Source organism: Asterias amurensis, chromosome 1 (genome assembly GCF_032118995.1).
Source record: "Asterias amurensis chromosome 1, ASM3211899v1".
NCBI lineage: Eukaryota > Metazoa > Echinodermata > Asteroidea > Forcipulatida > Asteriidae > Asterias > Asterias amurensis.
Window position 1 is genome coordinate 14504060 of NC_092648.1, and position 24639 is coordinate 14528698.

The 24639-nt window shown below is 38.2% G+C and overlaps 3 protein-coding genes across 4 annotated transcripts; 1 reads left to right on the forward strand and 2 right to left on the reverse strand.

Annotated features, from left to right (window-relative positions):
- Positions 1–42: 42 nt before the first annotated feature.
- Positions 43–3090, reverse strand: LOC139939551 (uncharacterized). Its single transcript, XM_071935554.1, has 3 exons — positions 3015–3090; positions 2040–2338; positions 43–1470 (listed from the first exon to the last, which is right to left on the reverse strand). Exons 2-3 carry the CDS (start codon positions 2287–2289, stop codon positions 1406–1408), a joined length of 315 nt encoding a protein of 104 aa, XP_071791655.1. The 5' UTR covers positions 2290–2338; positions 3015–3090; the 3' UTR covers positions 43–1405.
- Positions 3091–3380: 290 nt separating this feature from the next.
- LOC139946750 (ribonuclease H2 subunit C-like) lies at positions 3381–6445 on the forward strand. Its single transcript, XM_071944424.1, has 5 exons — positions 3381–3564; positions 3839–3907; positions 4281–4324; positions 5248–5367; positions 5664–6445. The coding sequence occupies exons 1-5, from the start codon at positions 3384–3386 to the stop codon at positions 5718–5720; spliced, it is 471 nt and encodes a 156-aa protein (XP_071800525.1). The 5' UTR covers positions 3381–3383; the 3' UTR covers positions 5721–6445.
- Positions 5867–24639, reverse strand: LOC139946737 (2-oxoadipate dehydrogenase complex component E1-like). Of its 2 annotated transcripts, none has more exons than XM_071944412.1 (22): positions 24504–24639; positions 22443–22704; positions 21798–21909; positions 21166–21236; positions 20076–20179; positions 19684–19791; positions 19192–19303; positions 18532–18696; positions 18201–18274; positions 17668–17811; positions 16838–17029; positions 15696–15887; positions 14965–15136; positions 14089–14150; positions 13056–13176; positions 12516–12655; positions 11439–11595; positions 10719–10921; positions 10084–10229; positions 9280–9443; positions 8218–8303; positions 5867–8036 (listed from the first exon to the last, which is right to left on the reverse strand). In XM_071944412.1, exons 2-22 carry the CDS (start codon positions 22588–22590, stop codon positions 7935–7937), a joined length of 2775 nt encoding a protein of 924 aa, XP_071800513.1. In that variant the 5' UTR covers positions 22591–22704; positions 24504–24639; the 3' UTR covers positions 5867–7934. The 2 variants fall into 2 exon arrangements, with proteins under 2 accessions (XP_071800513.1, XP_071800506.1); XM_071944405.1 differs by having other exon boundaries at positions 24460–24633.

The following is a 24639-nucleotide window of genomic DNA, read 5'->3' on the forward strand; positions in this document are numbered from 1 at the left end:
GCATTAAAACCACAAAAACATTTTATTCAAACGTTTGGCAAGTCTCAATAAAACTCATTTAAATAAAGAAATACCTCTTGATCACTTGTTGAATAGATTAAAATTAAAAAGAAAAAAAGTAGGCCTATCTATCCCGTTTTTATTCAAACATAATTCTTTTGGTGAAAACCACATATTGAAATCGTTGGAATAAGCATGGAGGAATAAAGCGAGAGACTTTTACAGTCTTTTAATAGACTTTAATATTAAATTTACTAACAAATTTATGTGTGCATTCAGTCATTGCTTGTGTTTTCTTCAAAACAGTATATCTACTTCTCTGTTCATTTCACTTAAGGAGCAGATTCAAATGGTATAAACAGTAGGCCAATTCCATATAGAGCTGATTACAAACAAAAAGTAGCTAAGAACAAACATACCAGGGCCCAATTTCATAGAGCTGCTTAAGCAGAAAGTATAAATTAGCAAGATACCAGTCACATAATGTACATTTCCTGGTATTATATAAAAAGCAATAATTTGTTGTGCTTAGCTACTTTTTGTGCTTAAGCAGATCACCCATAACGTATATGACTGGTTTCCTACATAAACATTTAAGACACATTTTCTGCTTAAAGTGGCATGCACATCATTGGAAAGGCTGAAAATAATATTCACATATTTCTCGAAATCTTCCTCAACACATTATTTGCCTGAAATGCTATAGTTTTTGGGGAAAAAAAAGAAAAACAATTAGTTTTGATATTTGAATGCAGTGATAATATACATGGGGATTTTCATAATTTTGTTGTGATTCCCACTCTGATGACCCATAGAGGTTATTTTTGCACACAGGGTTATAATCAAATTTATGTTGGGTCTCATAAAGTGTGGACTCTAAGGAGTGGATATTGGTCTTTCCCAATTACCAATGTCGTCCAAGTGCTTTAAGAGGCTGTTTAAAATCCCTGAGGCTACTCATGATTTAAATTCCCCTCATCAAGGGCAATGTAGAGGCACTCAAGTCATCCCAAGACTTATTCAATAGTAAGAGGTGAAGATCTCAAAGAAACAACACCTTGCAAACCTCTGGCCGTTCTGTGTGACATCCACTGAAACACACCAAGTGCTCATGTCCAAACGCAATTATTAATACTATTAACAAATGTATGTATACCTATGGTACAAATGTCACCACAGCACTATAGTAACTAGGTGGCATAGCATGGATATTAAATATGCAAGTCACATTTCCAAGACTCAACCACATCATCAAAGTTAAAGTCATTCTACAAAAGTTCAAGTCTCTGTGGAAACATCTCTTCGGGAAGCATTATTAAGTGTCATTTCCAAACGGTTTTGCAAATTGGCCAATTACAACCAAATGAGGCACCAGTGAAGCAATCCACAGACATTTGATGAGTTTTCAACCTATGAAGTCCACAGGGGTGTAGATATTCTCTGCAACATATTCAGCCAGCTCTTGTTGTCCTGGGGGAAACAGAACAGAAAAGAATAAAATCTTTGAGTTGAATTTGAAGTGTAAACAAGTCTAATTTTTTTATTTTATTTTTGTTATTTTTGTGCAGAAAATCTTTACAATATTCAGAGTCAGAGGAGATGGCCTCAATGTAATTTCTATGATTGTAAAAGAGTTGTCCATAATATCTTGGGGAACATCGGACACTGAAAATAAGGTACAAGTATTCCTTCCTTCCTTCCTGTGAAGTGCAGCCTCACATATGCGAGGATAAATGCACTGTGTGTTTGGGCATGCGTCCAAGAAAAATAAGTAGGACATGCTGTCGAGTGCGGTGTTAATTTATGTAAACAAGTATTGTAAAACAATGGGGGACTTTTTTAATAGAGACACTAGGTGACAGTTGACTTCGGCGCATGCTAAAAACTATTTAAACAATGGAAATAAACCTAGTAAGTCTGCTGCAACCAAGAGTTCAAAAGTCTCCCATTGTGCAGTCATCTTACTACCCAGGATAAATGGGCTAATAAATCCATCATCACCCCCAAAATGCAACATGGAAATGAAAAATTTAACTTACTAGCCCAAGTTTGGAGCTTTTTTTCTTGAGCCAGCTGTTCCTTTTCCTTCTCAGACAATGCGGAATAGGTGTCCTTGGACATTCCGTACTGACCAGCTACCATTGAACCTGCACTTGATATCACCTTAATTACCACTACACCGAGTAAAGTCCAAACGCCAAAGCCATACACAGCTGAAACTCTCCAGCCCCACTTTGAGTTTTTACTGCGGTCAAACTTTCCTCGGACGTGCTGCCACAGTGACGGCATGGTGTTTTGTTGTCCCGAGCTTGGACAGTCACATTCGATTCATTCAATACTGCAAAATCAAGTCAATGAAAAGTTAGATCTAAATTTAATTAGACATTTTTCGGATAACTTTCCGTATGGCACCACCACTTTTTCACAATATACAAAAACTTAAAAAGGGATAGGCCCTATCTCATTCAGGTAAATTAGATACTATATTATTTCATATCGAATGAATAAGTGGTGGCGCACTGGCGCCATAAGGAAACTTTTCCTATTTTTCTTTTTTAACTTTGGACTTGAGCAGTACGTAAGCAGTACGACAACAAGGGAAAAGTTTCCATATTGTAACCAGCCAAAACTTTTCCAATCGCTATGATTATGAATATAAAAAAAAGTACTTTAGTGTGTACTGTAACTCAACAAACAAATAACAGTCAAAAAAAGAAAATTCCTTTACTAAAAGGAATTTAGTTTTAGTTTTTATTTCGTAAAAATACAACGAGTGAAAAAGTGGTGGCTGAAAAGAACATTTAATGGTGCCCATTCATTTCAAGAAACACACCAACCCGATCTATAGTATACCGACCAGATCTGACCAAGTCCAACCATCATGGTATGGATGGAGTTTTTGGAGGTATTTACACTGCTTAAACAAGAACCGTAAGTAAGTATTCCTATCTAACCTCTAGAGCTTATAATGCATATATTCAATTATCACTGCAGTAAAACTCAAAGGATCTTACTTTGTTTTGGGAAGAAGATTCACCACTCTTTCTTTGGATTCTTCAGCAGCGGACACTAGCTCAAAATCGAATGTGCTGCCGCCCTCAATAGTTGATAACTAACTATGTGGGTGGGCGGGGCACGAAACTTAGATGATACTGCAAGCAAAACTTGCAGGGGGAAAAAAAAACAAATGTTTATGTTTTACGTTTTACGAAAGCTAATTTCGTTGGGCAGGACCAATGAAAGGGCTCTGAGAGTATTATCAAGGTTGTGTCACCTCCACCCCCACCCCCTGCAAAACCAACCTTGATAACAAAAGAGGGACTTGAACAAGTTTATAAAAGCGAAGCCCAGCAAAATCTATTGCCCAAAGGAGGGCGGCATTTATGTTTTTTGCACAGCGGGAACTTGTTGTAAACAAACAGAAAATGTCTCTTTTTTTGAACAAGAAATCTGTGTCTAAATCATCGGTTGCAGATGTGCATCTTTTAGGTTGCAACATAGAGCACACAGGAGATGCACGGGTCTCGAACTTTTTCAAGACAACTGTTCACAAAAACGAAAATGGTGAGAATTTTAATAATCTTTCTTTAAAAAAGTGTCAAAGCCATCCCAATAGTCTATAAAGTTGTCTGACAATTTATTGCTTGAAGGACAAGTTTGTGACACTCACATTGTGCCTCAAGTGAAAAATTAATGAGTTTCTGCCTTTGAGTGTTGACAATTTTACGTATATGTTGGTTCTATGTAAGATCCTGTCTGATGGGTACACCTAGGTATTCATTGCAATGATCATGCCATCAATGTTCTTTTTAAAAATTCTGTCTTTGTAATTCTATAGAGATGACAGCAACCTTTCGTGGCCGGGCATTATGCGGACAAGAGTTAGATGTTCCTACTGGATATACAGGTAGGATAGTGTGGAATGGACCTTATGCATTGCCATCATTCAGCCGCCATCTTATTCTTAGGGGTGTAACTAAAAGGGGGTAAACGGATGATGACTTGGAAAATACAATACACAATGGAAAAAACAAACAGATTTGTACACTAAGCACACAAAATTGGCCAACCAACAGCGTCCTTTTGACCTGTAGGTGAGGGCGCTTGAAATCATATAGATACGGTCTATATTACAAATAGAGGCCCTGTGGTCCCAAATATGCAGTTTGTTACAAATATAAGGGAAAAAATGCCAAATTAGCTTAGTTAGTATTTTTCAGTTTGTCAGATATGCTACAAATTGTAAATATGACATCAATATTTGTTTTCTCTCCTGAAAGGGTTTGTTCTCAAAGAGCATCAGAAGCCGTTTATGGAAGAAGAGGTTGGTTTAAAAATATATAATGAACAAATTAAAATATTATAAAGTATATTTTTTAGATAATACTTCTTAAAGGGAAGGTACACGTTTGGTAGTTCAAAACAAATATTAACTTAAAACTTACTTGGTGATGAGCATTGGAGAGCTGTTGATAGTATAAAACATTGTGAGAAACGGCTCCTTCTGAGGTAGCATAGATTTTGAGACAGAGGTAATTTCTCACTAAAATTATAAAAGACTTCTAGGCAGAAGTATTTTATTCCTATCTAAAAGCACACAAATTCTTCCAACAAAGGTGTTTTCTCTCTCATCGTTGTGACAATTACTATTAGTGTCCAGTGTCTATTTAAGCATGCCTCAACTATCCTATGAGAAAATACATCCTATGACATTAAGAAAATGCCTTTAACATCTTAGGAGAAAAAACACACAATTACGTTTTTTTATTCCAAGGGTGGTTAAGGAAATGCCTCAACCATCCTAGGAGAAAAAAACACTAACCATGTTTTGTTTTATTCCTAGGGTGGTTAAGGAAATGCCTCAACCATCCTGTGAAGAAAAACAGTTATTAGGTATTTTTCTATTCCTAGGATAGTTAAGGAAATGCCTCAACCCTCCTAGGAGGAAAAACACGGTTACTATGTATTTTTTATTCCTAGGATAGTTAAGGAAATGCCTCAACCATCATAGGAGGGAAAACCAGTTAATTTGTCTTTTTTTAAACTATGATAGTAAAGGAAATGCCTCAATTATCCTAGAAAAAAGACTTCGGAGTTTTTTCTTTCACTGTTATCTCACAATTTTGGTTGGGGGTTGGGGTTCTGGGGAATGGTTGTACACCTTATTGAAAATTGAATATTAGGTAAGGATTGTCGATATTATGGGTAAATTGATTATCTGTTTACCAATCCATCTTCTACCAACAGGACAGGACTTTGCAAGCAGTGCATCAGTTTGATAAATTCAGTTACTGGAACTTGGAGAAGACTCCTTCGGCCAACGATGCGGTAGTCAAGGCGATGATGTGGCCAGAGATTGCAGCAGCAGTAAGTTGCAGATTTATAAAGCTGTTAAGCAGTGACGCATATCAGCGACGTATCAGTATCTGTATCCGTACACTTGCGAAACCTCTCTCCTACTTAACACATTTCTTTGCTTAGCAAAAATGGAGTGGGGCACCAGTCACAACAATGAAATTTAATGTAATTATGGCTAGTAACCAGAAATACCTTTCCTGGATAACACTATGATTTGAATGACTACAATTTGAGATTTTTTGTTGTTGTTTTAAATGTACCATAAACTCCATCTTTTAAAGATTTAAACATCTCTATCCATACAGATTCATGGAACTGAAGAGACAAACGAGAGCCAGGAAAGCGTTAAAGGTGAAAGGTGATTACCGGGTTCTTTCATCATGGATCAGTGCTGCGTACAAACAACATTTGAGGGCTGCCGTTGGACTGATAAAAGGGTGACAACATTGTATAAGAAATCAATACAACTGCGGTGTTAACAAACTGAAATCTGCAAAGACGACAAACCTTGACACTCTAACAGCATGGTTGGGCCGCTCTCTTTATCTAAGGCTACCTTTTCTCTGGTTGATTTATAAATGCAGGTCTCGAAACAACCATTTTTTGTATTTAAAGTTTAATGATTTGGGGTTGAACAAAGACAACTTTACTGAAGCAGATTTTGACCAACGACCTCCAGGTTAACGTGCTGGCACTCTACTAACTGAGCAATCTAGCCTTTTGTTGGCGATAATGTCAAATATTTAATTTGCTTACACCATACTCTAGCCTGTTATTGCAGCAAAAAATGTATTTATACCCAATTTAGAACCATCATAAACAATCTCCAACATTGAATGTGTTATATAATACATTTCAAAATACTTTCTTTAATTTTGCAATAAAATTATATGACTGTTTGTAATACATAAATGGCTACACAATTGTGTTTGTAAAATAACACTTGTTTTCTCTTTTGGACGAAGATTGCTCTCCAGATTTTCGGCACAAAAAATAATTATTCTAGATGAACACTTCAGTAAGATATTGCATTGAGAAATTTCAAGCAAAACGACAAATATTTTGGACAATTAAATGCATTAAAACTTTTACAAAAATGTAAAATAATATCCCCAAAATAATAATATAAAATAGATTTTTCCTTATCCCATATAATCCATATATCCAATTTAAAAAGTACCCTGCAAATAAGTTTGAAAAAAAAAAAAAAATGTGTAAATTCAGGTATGCAACTGATCATTTATTTTCATCATTTTTGGTTCCCCAGTTGTGTTGTTGAACATGTCAGAATAAAGTATAAAGTCTAGCTGTGCCTAGGTACTTTCTCTGTTACTTTCAAATTTCAGTGGCATACCTGGAATTTTGAATTAGTGTAAGCTACTATGCTTTCAGAGAATGCATTTCAAATCTTTATAAAACGTTGACAACTTTCTAGGGTTATTTTCATCTTTAGCATATTCTAAGTAAAATGTTGACATATTTCAGATTATGTACTTAGATAAAATAGCTGTCGGGGAAACTTTAAACAATTAAAGATATCAAAAGAGGCGCTTTCTTCCAAATTTCAGAAATAAGGTTAAGATACAAATGTTAATTACACATCTTGCATGATTTGTGGCGGTATTACATGCTTAAATTTTTCATATATATTCCTTGCTACGTCAGTAGCATACGGGATCAACATTCGTGAAAGTAAACTGTTGCCGAATAAAAACAGATTTTTTGACAGTAATATCCATTCCAATCTTGGTACATAGCTGTGCACAAAAATATCTGTGTACTGGCTCCAGATGATATTTATTATAATGCAGGCAGGATTAGCGCATCTTGTAATTCAATTAAATGGTCAGACAGTAGGAGGGTCAAAAAACAACATAATGACTAATAAAATTTTGCTTTCAAAATAATTTCTGTCTGATATAGCAGCTTTCCACAGTTAAATAAATTAATACAGAATGATTGCTCTGTGATATGTAGATATTTTCCAAAGTGTGTCGGGAAAACAAAAGAAAAAAGTAATGGTAGAGTTAATCTCAGCAGCGGATAGTACAAAACAAAAGATAAAAGATGTAATGTGGGCTCTCATGACTAAAATTCAAATCAACATTAATACAGTGGAATAGCGGTGGGAAAAATATTCAAAAGTGAAGCTTTCAACCACTCCGGGTTGGTACTCCCAAAAAAATTGTTCCCTTTGTTTTACAAATTTGGCAGATTTTTATGTGAATTTATAAATAATTTAAAAAAACAGAACCACCCCAACTCATTTAGAGATTATCATTGTTGCTATGGATCGACCAATCAGAATCAACAATTTAAGTTTGGATGAAAATAAGCACAAATATACTACACACACAGCAATCTCCAGGTTTTGTTTCAACAGATACCGGAGACAGACTAATTGACACCACTTTTATTTTCACTAAACTTTCTTGTAGATACCAGAAACACTACAGGTTAGAGTCGAGGGGAAAAAAACCCCAAACTTGTTCTCCTTCATGACACTGATTCCAGGAGAGGCTTTCAGAAAAATAGCATAGTGTGTTAAATATTTAGTTTTAGTTGGTATGATTGAACTACCTGAATGCATCTTCCATAAGTTGTTTAACCTCTGCCTGGTGTAGCTTAGACATGCCCACTGCAGGGACACCTAGAACACCACGACCAGAATAGCGAAGCTGAAAAGAAAACAAAACAATTTAACAAACGATCAGACAGTACACATTTTAGAATGCTTTTATTGGTAACTAACAGTAACTGGTAATGAAAAAAATTAACAAACAATAGGAAATTACATATTTATAGGACAGATACATAGAACACAGAAGGCACCGAGAATACTTTTGTGAAAATACTAACCTTGCATCCGGCGATATTGGCAAAGCGGGGTGAAACAAATGACCAGGGACCCATGTTACGATGCTCCTCCTGGCTCCATGTGAACACTGCAACAACAACAAAACAACTTACAATGAGAGAGATCTCAGTTTAATTCTGTATTTTCAGTGCTAAAGAACAGTATGTGAGATAACAAAAACTCAGGGGGCCTCCCAAGGATTGTACTTCATGGGGAATGTAGTTTTCATAGTTTGAATGACACACAGGAGTACCCACCGTATGTGTCACATGACTTATGCGCGGGTTACTCAAATGAATGAACCGTGACTAATTTATTCATTTGAGTACATTGACACATGTCAGTATAAAAGCAGCGTCCTTAGCAACAGAATCCAATTCAGGCCGCTGCTTACTCTGCTATAGTGTCACTGGTGTACTTCGATAACAGTCTATATACGATATTAAGTTCGCAATGTCAAATGAAGAGCAACCCGCATTCAATCCAGAGATCTTGTTTGACAAATTCAAGGAGTACTTTAACCATAAATTTGAGAGCATTACGGATTCAAGCAAAGATACAGCCGATCATATCAACATCAAGGAGCTTACAAACAAATTAGAAGCAAAAGAACTAACAAGACCCGGTAACTCGGCACAATTCGAGTTCTGCAGGAAAGTTGAAATAGTCACAGAGGAAGTCGCTTTAAAACACATCGAGAGAAGGAAGATATTCAAGCAGTCTCAACCTAACCCCGCATATGGCAATGGAACGAGCAAAGGCTCTGCTTCTGATCGATTTCTTGTTTGAGGTAAAAAAGGGGAATAACACCCACCTTATTGATCTTTGTTAATTCATATGCAGTTTAACAACGGCCCACTCCCATGTTTAATAAATTCTGAAACTAAATAATGTTTTCAAAGTGTGTATTATTGTGTGTCCTACAATAGTTTGAAACTGTTTTTCATGCGTATGAGCGCAGCGAAGGAGCCTGAAATAAGAGATAGTGTGAAAAGGGTTTAAGTCATGAAAACATGTTGGTTTCTCCTTCACTCACACAATGAAACTCAAGCTCAAAAACTAACCTTTAGCACTGGGGTACTTGTTGAGCTCTGTCTGGACCTCGGCAGCTGGAAACGGACAGAGGGACTCAATTCTAATGATGGCAGTAGTATAAGCCTCACGTTGTTCTCGTTCTTTGATCAGATCGTAGTAATGCTTGCCACAGCAGAAAATCACATGGTCCACTCTGCCAATGAATGAAAGACCAAAATCAAAAATCGGTCACCAGGCCTGGAATTTCATCTTTGAGAGAGCAAGGCCATTTTAAGTCTACAGAAAACTTTTGAAGGGGCACCAAGGCCAATACATGGGGCAACAGAGGCTATGGATTCTGTGTAATTTCAGGCCTGAATCAATGAAAATACAGTTCAAGAAATAAAGGTGTGCAAAGAGTTCTTGTAGTTTTTCCTTGAGGTTAAAAATTCAATACAATATTAATTTGGTTTACATGTACCCTACACCACCAGTGTGTGATAAACACTGTACACCATGACCCTTCTAATGTAGACACCGGGCAAAATAATAGTGGGGCACCAGCTGCAACAATGTAAACTTATAATAGATATTAAATTTGCATCGGGATAAAGAATATTAATTTTTGGTTTTTACCCCATACACCGATGTGTGTTCACAGGACTCGCGGAAAGTACTGAGTATATAGTGCTAACACACATCGGTGTATGGGGTAAAAACCAAAAATTAATAATGTAAACTTAACCCCCAAAAAATGGCTGGTAATTTATCTTTTGTTAAGCATGATTTCTGTGCTTGGCATGCTTTCATGCTTACAGGCTTTTATGGAATTGGGCCCAGGGATGTAGACCTACTCTTTTGGATTAGCTTTGGTGTCTCCTATAACAGGTTTGAAGCTTGTCCCTGGAGCCATGTCAGCCAGGGATGAAACAGCTGATGGGAGTCGCAACAAAACCTTGGGGGAAGCGACGATCAGTGGTTTACGGAAATTCCTCACCATCTGATGAGAAACAAAACAAAACAAATCAAATCAAGTTAGAATGTGGAGAGCATTTTTTTGTGGCGCAAAGAACATTCTGAAAACAATGTATCCTTGAGAGGTTGAGGACCATAAAGGCCATGTATGAGAGCGCCCCTTATGGTTGTTTGTTTAGCATTCAGCACCAATAAAGTCCATTGCAATGCATTGTTTTGCTTGAACCCTTCGCCTCCGCATAGCTGAGGTACATACTCCGTCAAATGCTTGAAATTTGTTGATAGCTTACTTGTTAACACATTCTTATTTAATAAGGTTTATCGCCAATAGCAAAATATCAAAAGAGGGCGCTGTTGAACCAACACAAAGATATAGGCGATGCGTGCGCGAGTCGTGCATGACAACATACATCGCATAGCAAACTGCCCCATATGCCTTCCCACAAAGTATTGTGCTTCTGAATCGCGATAAACCTTATTAAAAAAAAAAATTAAAAATAGAAAATATAAGTACCTGTCTCCTGAGTAGATGGAAATACTGAGCAGGAGTCGTTGGATGAACAATACTGATATTAACATTGTCACCATCTGCGGAATCTTCCTTACTGTCAGACTGCTGTAGGAATCTCTCCATATGACAAGAAGAATGTTCCGGACCAGCCCCGTCGAAGCCATGGGGAAGGAGCATGACCAGACCACTCTGTAAACACCATTTCACTGCAGGGTGTCAACAAAACAATCTTGAGTAGTCATAGCATTTGACCTGCTCCCAAGGGTTTCCATTCTGCAGCCTTCTACAGCCACAGTGTCAAATATTCTGCCATCTACAACCAGTGTCAAATGCTCTGCAGCATTCTACAGCCAGTGTCAAATATTCTGCCTTCTACAAGCAGTGTCAAATGCTCTGCAGCCTTCTACAACCAGTGTCAAATATTCTGCGGCCTTCTACAGCCAGTGTAAAATATTCTGCAATCTTCTACAGCCAGTGTCAAGTATTCTGCGGCCTTCTAAAGCAACAATGTCAAATCTCTCTAAACAATCTCAGTTGCAGATACAATCCCAAATGGTGCAAGAGCAAGGTTTTGCACACAGCCTCTCACATGTGTAAGCATAAGTAACAATGTTACTACCTAACACGTAACTTGTCATTTTTGAAGAAAAACTGAACTAGACACTATGGTTTAGTAAAAAACAAAGAACAGCTGAATCTGTTGAGAAGTTGAATGCCACTTACCTTCTCCTCCGATGACGTAAGTGTCAATAATAGTCTGTGCGCCATTGTAGAAGTCTCCAAATTGGGCTTCCCAAATGATCAGATTATTGGGGTTCTCCAGAGTCATGCCGTACTCAAACCCTAACACTGCTTCCTCAGACAAGGGACTGTTAGCAACCTGAAACAAGATTATGATGTCAAGATTATGATATCAACTAATAATATAATTTTTACTTTATGTTTAGAGTTTGGAGTAGGTTTTTTACTTGGCTTTTGGCCTTTAATAAAAGTTTCCACATTTCTACGGATATAGTTTGTGAATTATCTACTTTTTTTTATATAAAACGAAATAATGTTTTATAATAATAATAATGCAAAAAATAGTTAACGGCCTGACGTTTCGACCCTAGCAGAGTCTTTCTTAAGGGCTAAATGACAACATAACATACATTAACTGGTGTCTAAGTATAACATAAGCAGTGAAGTGTTAAAACGTGAATAGAGAGAAAGTCAGAAAGCACACAGCAAAAAGCAAGGGGCAAAAAAAGATTATATCACACATTGTATAAAGGGTGTAACCTCTATCCCGATGAAAATATTATGGCCTTGTCACAGGAGATTACTTTTACAGTCAACTTCCTTTGAGGCAACCAACTGCAGTGCATGCTACAAGACCACTTTGGTATCACATGAGTAATTTTATCACATGTCAAGCATAACATGTGAACATTCAAAAGTGAATGAATTCTCTCAGATTGCTGGAACTGGGCCCAATTTCATGAGGCCTGTAAGCACAAAAGTTTGCTTAGCATGAATTTTCTTCCTCGATAAAAACAGGATTACCAACCAAATTTCCATGTGATTTTCAGGGTAAGCAAGCAACAGCTGAATACCAGTAACAAGCAATGTGCAACCAATGGAAATTTGGTTGGTAATCCTTTTTTTATCAAGGAAGAAATTTCATGCTAAGCAAACTTTTGTGCTTACAGGCTTTATGAAATTGGGCCCTGGTTACTTGTACATTGCCTTGTGTGACGTGACCCTTAGACTTAATGTAAACTATAAGAGGTTGAAGCCCGCTCTAGGTGACTACCTTACCTCATAGAAGGCTTTCTGCTCAGGAGTGATGTGGTTGAGTGGAACATACACGCTGTCATCAGTCTGGTCTACTAGCATGGCATGGCGGTGGCTAAACGTACCCCTGCCTACATCTTGACCACTTATCCTCACATTGTATCCTATCATAGACAAAAAGATGTGTCTGTCTTTATACTCTCATAACTAGATACACGAAATGGGCAACAGCAAATATATATGTCAAATTAAACAAGAGGTCAATGGTACAAGTCCCGCTCAAGTCAATTTGTCAATGTTTCTTTGATCAACCCCAAATTTATTAAAGAGAATTATGTACTCTTTCAAACTGGGTGAGAGTTTATAACTGCATACAATTGGTTGGCTTTGTGCATGTGAACCACGCATGTTGTAATGCAGCAATAAGCATTACATTGGTTCAGGTAGGAAGAGTGCTAAGGTTCTCCTCCCATTCAAGTGAATATGGGTTAACCAAACAGTTCTATGAAATTTTCCCCTGTAGTAGTGTTTGGCAGCGATAAATAATGCGATTATAACACTTACCCTGATAGAGCAGGGAGCCGACAGCCATTGCCTCTGCAGTAGCCCAATCTATGGCATTCCCTTCCACGATCTTCTTCTGACGAGCCTCAAGGAATGTTTTGACAAGATGATGATGGGGCGTCTGGAATATTACAAAGAGAAATCCAATAATAGGAATCAAATCACAGCTGTTATCAGAATTTGGGTGTAACTCCAAGTTTGTTTATTTGTTTAGAAGATGTTCCCGTCAAGGGAACGCGCCAGACTCCCAAAGGGGTATATAAACACCAAGCTGGCAACAGCCAATCTCTCTCATACAAACACTAGTTTAACGCTCATGATTGAATTGCACAAATGCAAAAAAATTGTGATTCGGGAACTAGACGGAAATACTAAAGCCTTGTAATTGCATGTCCTGCCGTCTAACCACTGGACCATGGTGGCTAGTTGTGGCACATTTAATCTTGGAGAGCAGAGCAAGACACTTAAACTAAAATTGCTCCTCAACACCCAACAGTATCATACTATGACTACTTGTGAGGGTAGAAATAATAATAATAATAATGTACATTTATAGGGCGCACATATAAGCAACTCCCATCAGATGAGTTTTTAACTGTTTCTTAAATGTTTATATGCTGGTGCATGACCTAATGGGTGGTGTTAAAGAGTTCCAGAGACGAGGGGCTACTGCAGCAAAGGAGCTATCCCCCCATGATCTGTTCGTTCTAAACTCTACCAGTTTCATGTCTGTCGATGATCGGAGGCCGACTCTTCCCGGAACAGAATATTTGACATGGCATGATAAACATTGCGGTGCTAAACCAGACAAAGACTTGTAGGTTAGCAAGAGAATCTTATAAACAATACGCTCAAATGTTACATTGTGATAAATAAGCTTGACACACAACAATTTGAAACCTTGTGCTGCATACTCCTAAGGAGTTGAGCTGATTAATGCAGAAATAAATTTGTCCCATGGCTTCTTGTATCTCTACAAACTTGACTAAACTTAATACATATAACTTGAAGTAAAACCAATTTACAAACTTACGAAATCCTCTGGCAGTGTGACAGACTTTGCAGCAACAAAGCGCAGAACATCAACATCAACACCTGTGATTGAAAGCATTGGTGTAAGTACAAGTCGGTTGCTGCTGTAATTTTATACAACAATATTGAACTTAGAAATCACTTCAGAGTCTAGACAGGGCACGAAATTAACACTTGACCACAGTCTCGAGGCCAGTGAGTTTAGCATAGAAAACTTACGATAGTACATGTACAAGTCAAGCGGTCTTAAGCTTGGGCGATATCGATTTATTTTATTCATGATATATCGCCGACAATATATCGCGATATTCGATATAATCGCGATTAATTAAATTTGACATCATCAGTCTTCAAACCCCCAGTGAAACTTGTAGAAGAGACAGTCATAGCATAAGAGAGGTGTTTTAATGACCCATGCTTCTGGTTTTACTCCAAACCTATGGGGTGCAAGATGTCTCAGCTAGGAAATACATCGCGATATTGCTATACTTAATCACGATAGATATTTCGATTAAAACCAAATTGATCCGATATCGAAATCGTTTCCAAATTAGTATCGCGATATTCGATAATATCGTGAAATAGCCCAAGCTTAAGCTGTCTGGTAACTAATCAATACAAATACCTTTCAATTCCGTTGAGTGTTGAAGTAGTACTCATGAGAAAAATGAAAAAATGAGATAAATATTCTCTACTCAAATGTGAAACTGTGTAGATAGTGTTCTTCTCATTTTGATTCCGGTCTGGTAACAAATTTTCTGGTCCACTAAAGATTTTGAGCTACAAGCCCTTGTGGATTCCCCCCCCCCCTCCCCAATTCGAGTCCTGGGCTAGCCAGTGTACATGAGGGATACAATGATAAAGTTCTACCACTGACCCGTATCCCAGCTTGTGATATGAGCAGGGGCTTGGACACAGCCACTCCATTGTTGCTGTAAAGTGGTAGGCTCCGGATCATGGGTCTTGGCAGCCTTCAGACACTGGTTCAGTTTCTCCTGATTCTCAGCCACGGCTTGGTCTATCTCGTTCCTATTGACTTCACCAGCATTCTAGTGAATGAGACAAGTGGATAGAGAATTGAAACAGGCCTTGAATGTTACTCTTTTTGGAGACAGATAACCACAGTAAAGGGCACTTTCATTAGAAGAATCTAATTCTGAAGGACCAAGCAATTATTGGTCTCAATAAACAGGCATGGGATATCATTGGTGTTAGGCAAAGCAATTTTCCATGAGAGAATAAATATCAAGAAGTCTATGGAGAAAAGGATTACAGAATTACTAAGCAATAAGGCCAAGAAAAGGCCGAAATAAGAACTGACCTTCACGATTTCCTCAACAGTAATTAAAATTTTTCCTGCAGTAATGCTTCTCAGATTGTGTATTCCTATTAGGCATTATTCTTAGCTATTATTCTGGATATAACTATTCACTCCAGTTTTAAGCGATGTCTCAAATAAACAGACCATAAAATTTACAAATTGTTTTGTTGTAGACATCTACATTTATATAGGACTAAAACAATCGAACGATTCCAAAAACCAAAAGTATTTTTTACATTTCTATATCAGACAAGGAAAATGAAACAAAAAAGAGTCTATGTGCTTACAGTGACTTTATCAAGGTAGAGATCAGGAACACTCATTCTAGATTTGACGATTCCATACATGGTAGGTTGAGTGAAAGAAGGGTCATCAATCTCATTGTGGCCAAGGCGCCGGAAGCACTGCATATCAATGAAGACATCTCGACGGAACTTCTGCTTGTAGTCAAAGGCAAACTGACTGGCCTTAGCAACTTCCTGGATATAGAAATAACAAATAGACACATTTAACAACCTACTCTTGTTGGCACAGATCAACCCTTTGAAATTATTGTTTATGCTGGCACAACTGTACACAGTACACAGAGCTATCGATTTCACGAAGTTGAAGTTAGAGCAGGTACTAGCACTGGTGGCGGTGCTTCTGAAGATGGGTTTGTCGATGATGCTGAAGTCAAAGCCGGTGTGGCAGGGAATTCTGTCCTCCGGAGATTCTGTCCCCTTGTGGGAGATTAACATAGACTGAGGAGGAGGATGATTCAAAAGAGGGCGCTATCAGAAGTTGTTGGTACATAGTTCGCCATATGGGGGACAGAATCTTTGGGGGAACAGAATCTCTTGCCACATCAGTACGAGCACTGGCAGCGGTGCTACTTGGGAAGGGGTGGGGCCTGTAGGGCTGAAGATGGACCTAGGGCCTGTGCTGCAGGCGATACTGCCAATGGTAGGCTGTTTTCAAGAGCAGCAACCTCTGCCTGGATTAAGCAGACTTGAATTCTAACTGGCTTTAGCTACGTTGCAGCCGAGCAAGCAACTGTTCCTGTGACTCTTGTGACTCTGCTGGGGCAGTATGGCGTGGTCGGTTGCGGTGTGGAAGGTATGGGTGCTGATAATGGTGAGGGGGGACCCTCACAGTGTGCCAAGTGTATGCCCCATGTGTGTTGGTTGGATTTAAAGCCACAACCATGAAGAAAAAAAATGGGTAATTATGGAGATATGTTTTTTTTTATATTACTCACCAAGTCAATGACCATTAAAAGTGGTAAAGATGGAGAGCTGTTGATATTATAAAATGTCATTAGAAACATGCAGGTTTGAAGTAAAGTAGTTTGAGAGAGAGAGGTAAAATACTTTTTAGAGAAAGGTAAAATAATTTGCTTTTCTCAGGCATCTGAAACCACACAATTCTATTCCAAGATTATCCTTACCTCAGGTTCGTCTCCATTTACATGCACAACCAGGTTCCCATTCATCTTTGCTATGTCAGTGCAATGAACGGACGACCTCCCCCTATCAGCCGGAGTGGTGAAGCCCAACTGGTTATTCACCACAACGTGGATGGAACCTCCCACGTTGTAATGGGGGAGTTCCGCCAAAACTTGCATCTCACTTGCCATGCCCTGTCGAGGGGTAATTGTATTGTAAATTTAAGGTAATCCCAAGGTTGATAAGGAAATCCAAATCTTTGCTTATGTATGGTGTGTCTTCAAGTAAAAATTTATAAATTGTACACAACAGGAGAGAGGCGTTTCTATGGCCCACGATCCACAGTCAACACCCAAAAGCTGGTTACACCTGTAGTGCATCACTTCCATCTTCCTAATCACTCCATTTATGACATGATTTGATAGGGCATTGCGGCACTATATAGGTAACCACAGAGAGACTATTCATCTGAATAGGAAGAAACTGTGGATAAGGCGCCTTCAGACCATTCAACACCGTGGTCTGAACATCCAGGAGGGAAATGATTAATAACCTTTTGTCTTTCTTTCTACTTTTCCCGACAGAACATCCCCTTTCAGCCTTCCTCATTCGCTAATTAATTGCTTTTTCTCCCTCTGCCCACCTTTGACCTTGCCTATTTTGTACATATATGTATATATACCGCAGGTCCTTTTGGTTGGTTAGCAGTTTGCAACAGCTAATTCTATTTTCTCAAACTAAAACATTAACACTTTGTAAAATTTACAAATGAATGCTTTGGTAATCCTCAGGAGAAAAAGAGAAATTAAGACTGGACATGTCTCGAGTATACCTGAGCAGCGTATGCGGCGTCTCCATGGACCTGTACACAGAGGACCTTGTCTCCTACTAAGGAACCATCCTCCTTACTGTAGTCACCCTCTTGGAGGGACTGCTGGCGAGATCTGGCCTTCCCCATGCAGACAGGAAGATTGGCCTACAGTTATACCAAGAAGACATCAACATCAAATGAAACAGATGTAGGATTCGACATTGTTAGGAAAATAAACTCCTTCAGGAATAGAGTACTTAGACTGATTGTAGATTCAATAACTTTTGAAGGGGTAGGATTTGACACAAATTGAACAAAATTTGTCTGCTCCCACTTCCCAGGTTGTTTCCTCAACTTGAGCACAATCCCTGGCTATACAGCAGTTGCAGGTTGAAATCAAATTTGGACCTAATTTTAAGTTGAATCTTAGCGCCCTGTGAGTCTTGATTATGGTGTTGTTTTAAGTGTTGGACTTCTTTACAGATTATGGGTTATTTAAAAATAATATTTCTAGCAAGTGTTTATTCAAAGGCACCTTCATTTTCAAGTTTTACCTCTAGATGTGATGGGTTTGGAATCATAGTAAAATGGATTTTTCCGTTGTCGTACTCCAAATCGACTGACTGATCTGAAATGAGATTGAGAGAAAATAACCACAGAGTTTTAAAAAACGTAGAATATGATATATTACTGACAGACGATTAAAAATAAAAGCAAAAAGAAATTATCAAAACGTATCTAACTTAAAATAGCCTGGATTTGCAAACAAAACAAAGACTCGCTGAAAAACAGCATTTAAAGCATGAAGCATTCTATGCGGGATACATCATTATTGCACTACCGGTAATACAATGTTATAGTCTTCATTTTCTCTATAATACTTACACAAATGGGTAAGAATATCTCCAACACACTCCTTGTTAGTCGCAGGAAACTCTGGTAGCCCGCTCATCTTCCTAAAGACGAGGGTTGCTGATAACTCAAGAAGACCTACTTGAACAATGAGTCTGCCTCGATGCGGCATACACAGAACCATCTGCTCGAGATCAGCTGTAGAGTAAAGTGAGGAGAGAAAATAAAATCTGCACTTAACCATGCTACAATTGTCAAGACTATTCGCCATAGTTTCTTGTACAGTAGCTCTTTTGCTCTCCACTTTGCTTGGTTTGAAAAATTGACCACTGAAAAATTGTATACATTGAGACATAACTTGTATAGCTTACATTAAAGTGGGAGACAGCAACAAGAACGAAACGTTTGATTTTCTATGCCACTTTCATGAAGCGGAACTTGAGGCAAAATTAAGCAACAGTGCACAAGCTGGCTGCCAAATTGTCTTACCAACCTGTAAAGCTATAAAATTGGTCCCATGACTGGTTAAATCAACTGCTTCAGTCTTTGGGAGATTTTGTAAAGGAGCCAGCTAAGTATAACACCAAACACACTGCATCAATTTTTGTTTATTTGGCTGACAAAACATGTATTTAATAATTTTCAAGGGTAGATTTGAGAATCCTCCCAGGGGGAGGTGGTTCAATGACTTACACTGTGCTGCTGCTTGTAGGAGCTGATAGAAAAGTGCCATTACACTCTCTGCCCCTTCCCCTCCGTAGCGTTTGACTGTTGTGAACTTGACTGCCATAAAATTCTCCAAAGCCTTCAGAAAATGAAATTAAAAAGTTTCAGTGACCGATATCTAAACATTAACAAAAATTGTTACTCAAGTGCACGAAATCAAAATTCATATTTCATTATACAATATGTTTTTGCTACTTAAAAACATCCTTTGAACACAAATAAGGCATAGACCATGTCGCCTTGTCTACAAAACCAGTGACATTGGACATTCAAGGGCATTTCCTGGCAGGCAAGATTCTACATTTGTCATAGAAAGGTGAGAATTTTATATATTGTTTCAAAACTACTTAATGCACACATCTCCTAAGTTGATAAAAATAATTCAGTGCCATTTAAAAAAAATGTAACATTTGATGTTTCTTTTCTTATTTCTTATGTATAAAGAATTTATTTACCAACCTGCGCTTTGGCTAAGAGTATCGCTAGTTGCGTCTTGGTTTCATTAGACAGGGTAGTTCTGTGCATCTCTTCATAGCGTTCAGCACACCATGCTCTCTCTTCCATTGTCTGCAATGGAAGTATTACACAAACATATAAAACAACAACACTCAGAAGTTTACCAGATGTAATCGCAAAGCATTTTCAACATTCTATATTTGATACTTTATTGAAACAAACACAAATTGTAGCCCCTAGGCCAAATTGGATTCATTCTTACAAACATTTAAAAAAGTACCAAAAAAAAAGAAAAACATTCCTTTTTGGATAGTTTGAAAGAAGTAGATGTTACCAAACAGAATTCTTGGTTCACTTCATTTTCTGAAAATCTTGCTCTCTGAGTGATTTTTTACCGGAAGATGCATGAATTCCACTGATGTGGTGCCACAGTACATCTGTTCTAAGTGCTGGACGATATCGGACAAATGCGCAGTCTCTTGACCTATATTCACAATACCTGGGGTAATAATGAAACAATAAAGATGTTTAGGTCAATCCCTCATCAAAAGGCCTAAGGAGTTAGGACACAAATTAGTAAAGCACATAAACAACTTTGTTTCATCACGAACACCGAGACTGGTGTTTCTGATCAGCAGAATGTGGGTTTGAGTCCTGGTTATGGCACCTGTGTTCTTGAGCAAGACACTTTGCCATTATTGCTTTGTCCTTTAGATGGGACATTAAGCTCTAGGTCCTGTGCACAAAGGGATGGCAATGCACAACTCAGTGCAATATAATGCAACATTATATACTATTATTTATATCAGGCTTCCAGAGGCAAAACTATATCAGCGTATCGTAAAAAGTACCCGGATGAAAGCAATATTGTGTCAGTAAAAGTTCCCGGAGACAGCAATATTGCTTCAATATTTCTGACATCCGGGCATTTTAACAAGTTTCGCTGGTTCCTATATAGTCAAAAGCGCGCGCTCACTGTTGATAAGCAGTGACAGAGCTGCACATTTTAATCAACGGCTGCTTCTACTAGCGGCGCAAGATTCGCTTCGGTTTTCGATGAGGATTTTGAAGAACTTTTGAAGAGCAAAGACGCAGGTGAGCCACAATAGTGTTGCTTTGATCAAGTCCTCAGCCTGATATAAATAATAATAATAATATTGGATGGCTTTTTTGGGGGGATACAAGAATATATTGCACTCGATATGACAATATTGCACTCGTCTTCGAAAAGTGCAATATTGTCATAGCAATATATTCTTGTATCCCCCTCAAAGCCATCCAATATTATATAAGTGCTCTTACAAAGGAATAAAGGAGCTCAAAACACTTGTCATGGAAGAAGAGGGGTTACACCCTGGCAGTGTTTCTGGTTCAGGTTGCAAGGACCCTTGTTTACATGTCATGATGACTCATCATTGGTTTTGTTACCAAAAATTTATGATAATGATACAATTGTGAAACAATTTAGGAGAGTCCCAAACCAACCTGTGAGGTTGAAATTAGTACCATCCGATGCTGATAGACCATACAGTGAAGGATCTAACTCTGGAGTAGGTCTGTAAGATGTTAAAGAAATATTGCAAGAATTTACTAAAAGTAACTTTTTTTTGAACAAAATTCTATCAGATGATGCTGTTAAAAAAAAACCACCAAAACATACAAAATCTTTTAAAATATGCCATTGACAATACACAAAATACATGTGACATGCAAAGTTGTTTGTTCGATGGCAATGTACGAACAAAGAGATAATAATAATAAAGAAATAAAGAACTGGGGAGAGAAAAACAAGATTTCAAAAAGATATGTCCAGAGGAAATTGTTTTTTTAACAATTAGGTTTGTAAGATTGGATGAGTGTAGAAGTGTATTGAAAAAACAAAACAAAAAATAAAGATTATTATTTTCGAGCCATTCTGTACCAGATATTTGACCATTGAAAAAAAGAGTTTTCTGGCTATTTAATAAGAGCAAATGGGTTGCGTTTTAGCAGTCATAACCAACTGTTTTGGTTGAACTTGCTATGAGTTGATCGAAACAGTTATTGGTTACAGCAAAACGCACCCCTGAGGGCAAATCTGATTTAAGTTTGAAGAGTATTGTCTATGCTGTACTTACTTGGGTTTTTGCATGGCCAATGCATCTATCTTGGCCCTCTTGTGACCATGGGAGCGATATGCATCGACCAGTTGCAACAGACTAGCATTCCTGATGCGATTTGTCTCCAACTCTGCATTCATTGCATAGGAAAACAGAGTAAAAATAAAGAAAATCAGATAAAAACTTTTATATGGGGGGAGTGTGAACAAACAAAACCTAAACAAAGAAACAAGCATAGTAATAGTATAAACATAAATAATTAAATTTACATATATACGTAGAATTCAATAAATAAATAAACTAAACATAAAAAGAAACCACTTAAAAAATAGAGAAAAAACATATTTGAAATACAGTCTATGAATGAATTTGTTTGGATTCCCTTTGAACAGGTAACATTAGGTAAAACAGCAAAACTAGTAAAAACAAAACAACACTTCAACTGAATTACAAAGGATGCTCGATTGAAATCATAACTTTTCACAAGCTTAGCATATCATACCAATAATATACAAATTTTTTAAAATTTGGATTGAGCTGTAAGATTCGTGCGAAGCAAATTTCACTGCGTGACAAAGGGAAGGGGGCGTATACTGATTGTTGCGTCACCAAAATTCAATTCGCATTTGCATTCGCAGGAAGTATAAACCGGGCTTTGCTTACCCATAACTTTGGGAGACTGATTTTGCATCCAAGCAGATGGCTTGTAACCATAGATACCATTGTCGGCATGGTACCGAGCAACCCTCAGATGTTTCGACAACCATGCTCGATGGGCACCAGTTGAGACTCTAATGATGTTCATCCACATGGCGTTTGTAGTTTCGAAGGGTCTAAATAAGTTCACTGGGTGGCAGCGCTAGCCAATGAGGAACGTCTTACGACGTAGATGCCAGAAGCCAGTCTTCAGTAATGTAACCTCACCCTGGGGTTGTAAACAAATGGTTATTTCACAGGCGTGATGATGCAAAAGTTAACCCTCCTACTCTTTGTAAAACCTTTCAATGATTAGCCTAGTAGTATGAGGGGTAGCAAAATGGCACACAAAATGGGGGGGGGGGGGGGCAGAGGATGGGGTTCATTTCATGCATACATTCTACCAATGAACATTTATTTAATCAGGGAACAATTCCCCATAACATGCATAACAGAGTTGCTTCGATATAGAAATAAAAAGTAATACTTAAATAAATTGCGGGCGAACCTAGACCCAGTCACTATCGGAATTTGTCATTATCGGGTACGACCGAAAAATGACAAACTTCGGAAGAAAACAAAATTGTCATTACGACACAAAGGACCGACAATGACAAATTTCTGGAAAAAAGGAGTATCAACAGCGCCCCAGTCTGGGTCTAGAAATAGGGCGAACTGAGGTTTTGCTTGTATTGTTGTTGTAATTGAATTGTAGGCTGTTGTTTTGTTATAAATAGTTTGATTTGAGTGCAGTGCGAGTGAGGGTGAGGGTTCTGCGGAGAAGACCAAGTCCAACGGACTCCAAGGGTCTTGTTTGAACTTCAAAATTCAAGTTCAACCACCAACCAATAATGTGCAAGTATACATTCCAGAGAGGAGGTGAGTTGTCTGGCGCCAGTGTAGACCAAGGGATGATCGCTAGAATTGTTCAAAACCGTAGTCCCCACTTTTGGACCACACGATTTTTGTATGTAGGAAATAAAATACAGAACATCCATTTCTTACTGTTGCTTGGCGAAAATCCTGCACCGTATCCCGAAAAGAAACAATTACGGCGATAAATAGTGATCTAAAAATCCTCGGAAGCCTGCGATGTGGGTGACGTCATTCGAAGCATTATCATGTTTCGTTCCCACACTGTACCGTTATAACATACAGTGTAATTCTTCAAACCCCTGAATAAAAGGATGCCGATTTACAGGCTTGTTCGACAAAATTATAAGTTATCACACAAGCGCGAGTGGAAATACGAACAAAATAGTGCGTCTGTGTCCCATAACTCGGCCGCGCGTGTGATAATAAAAATTTAACACACGCACATCGTAGCAATGAAAAACAAATGGCAACTTGAACTTGATGTTCAATGAATAAAAATCATGGGTTTTTGTGGTAGGCCTTTGCATGTAATCCGACAGAAGAGGGGAAAATTTACTTCGTTCACATTAAACACTTGGAAAAGGTTCTTTCACTGCCGTGGACGAGTGGTCAATAGTCCCAGTGATTACAGAGGTTGTCAAAAAATACTGTTTTTGACCTAAAATGACCCAAAAATTGGTCTGTTCACGAACTGTGCAGTTTTAGAGCTTAGCAACAACCAAATTTGGATTCAGTACCATTGAAAACCCTTATGCGTCAAATTTCATGCGGTCCGGAGATGGGGACCACGGAATCCCCAAAAAAGGCCCCTTTTCAATACCCATCCCATGGTCTAGTGGGAGGGCTAATAAATGCCCTGGGGTCGATTTCACAAAGGTAGTCCTAACTTAGGACTAGTCCTAGGCAATGCTAAGAGATAGGACCGGTCCTAAGTTAGGATGAGTTACTGGTCCTAACTTAGGACTGGTCCTATCTCTTAGCATTACCTAGGACTAGTCCTAAGTTAGGACTACTTTTGTGAAATCCACCCCTGATGATAGAGCATAAAAAAATAGAAATAGAAAAAAAAGGAGGGAGTCAGTTAGATAGAATTAGACTTAGAACATACCTTTTTTAGCCTAGGCAACGAGGTCAAAAAATGTTCGTATATACCTTCAATATTTCTCAACTGATGCACAACATCTTATTTGCATGATATAACAGAGAAATCCTCCATAACCTGAAGAAAGAAACCTGAAAAGTGAGAGTTCCAGCCCACATCAGTGTCAGCCCGCCCGGCGAAGACGTC

Coding starts and splice junctions, on each gene's coding strand:
- LOC139939551 (XM_071935554.1), bottom strand. CDS start 2,289: ATGCCGTCACTGTGGCAGCACGTCCGAGGAAAGTTTGACCGCAGTAAA. Junction 1,471..2,039: donor AAAGCTCCAAACTTGGGCTA/GTAAGTTAAATT, acceptor TGTTTCCCCCAG/GACAACAAGAGCTGGCTGAA.
- LOC139946750 (XM_071944424.1), top strand. CDS start 3,384: ATGTTTTTTGCACAGCGGGAACTTGTTGTAAACAAACAGAAAATGTCT. Junction 3,565..3,838: donor TGTTCACAAAAACGAAAATG/GTGAGAATTTTA, acceptor GTAATTCTATAG/AGATGACAGCAACCTTTCGT. Junction 4,325..5,247: donor AGCCGTTTATGGAAGAAGAG/GTTGGTTTAAAA, acceptor TTCTACCAACAG/GACAGGACTTTGCAAGCAGT.
- LOC139946737 (XM_071944412.1), bottom strand. CDS start 22,590: ATGTGGATGAACATCATTAGAGTCTCAACTGGTGCCCATCGAGCATGG. Junction 18,697..19,191: donor CCTACAAGCAGCAGCACAGT/GTAAGTCATTGA, acceptor TTTACTCTACAG/CTGATCTCGAGCAGATGGTT. Junction 10,230..10,718: donor TCCATCTACTCAGGAGACAG/GTACTTATATTT, acceptor GTTTCTCATCAG/ATGGTGAGGAATTTCCGTAA.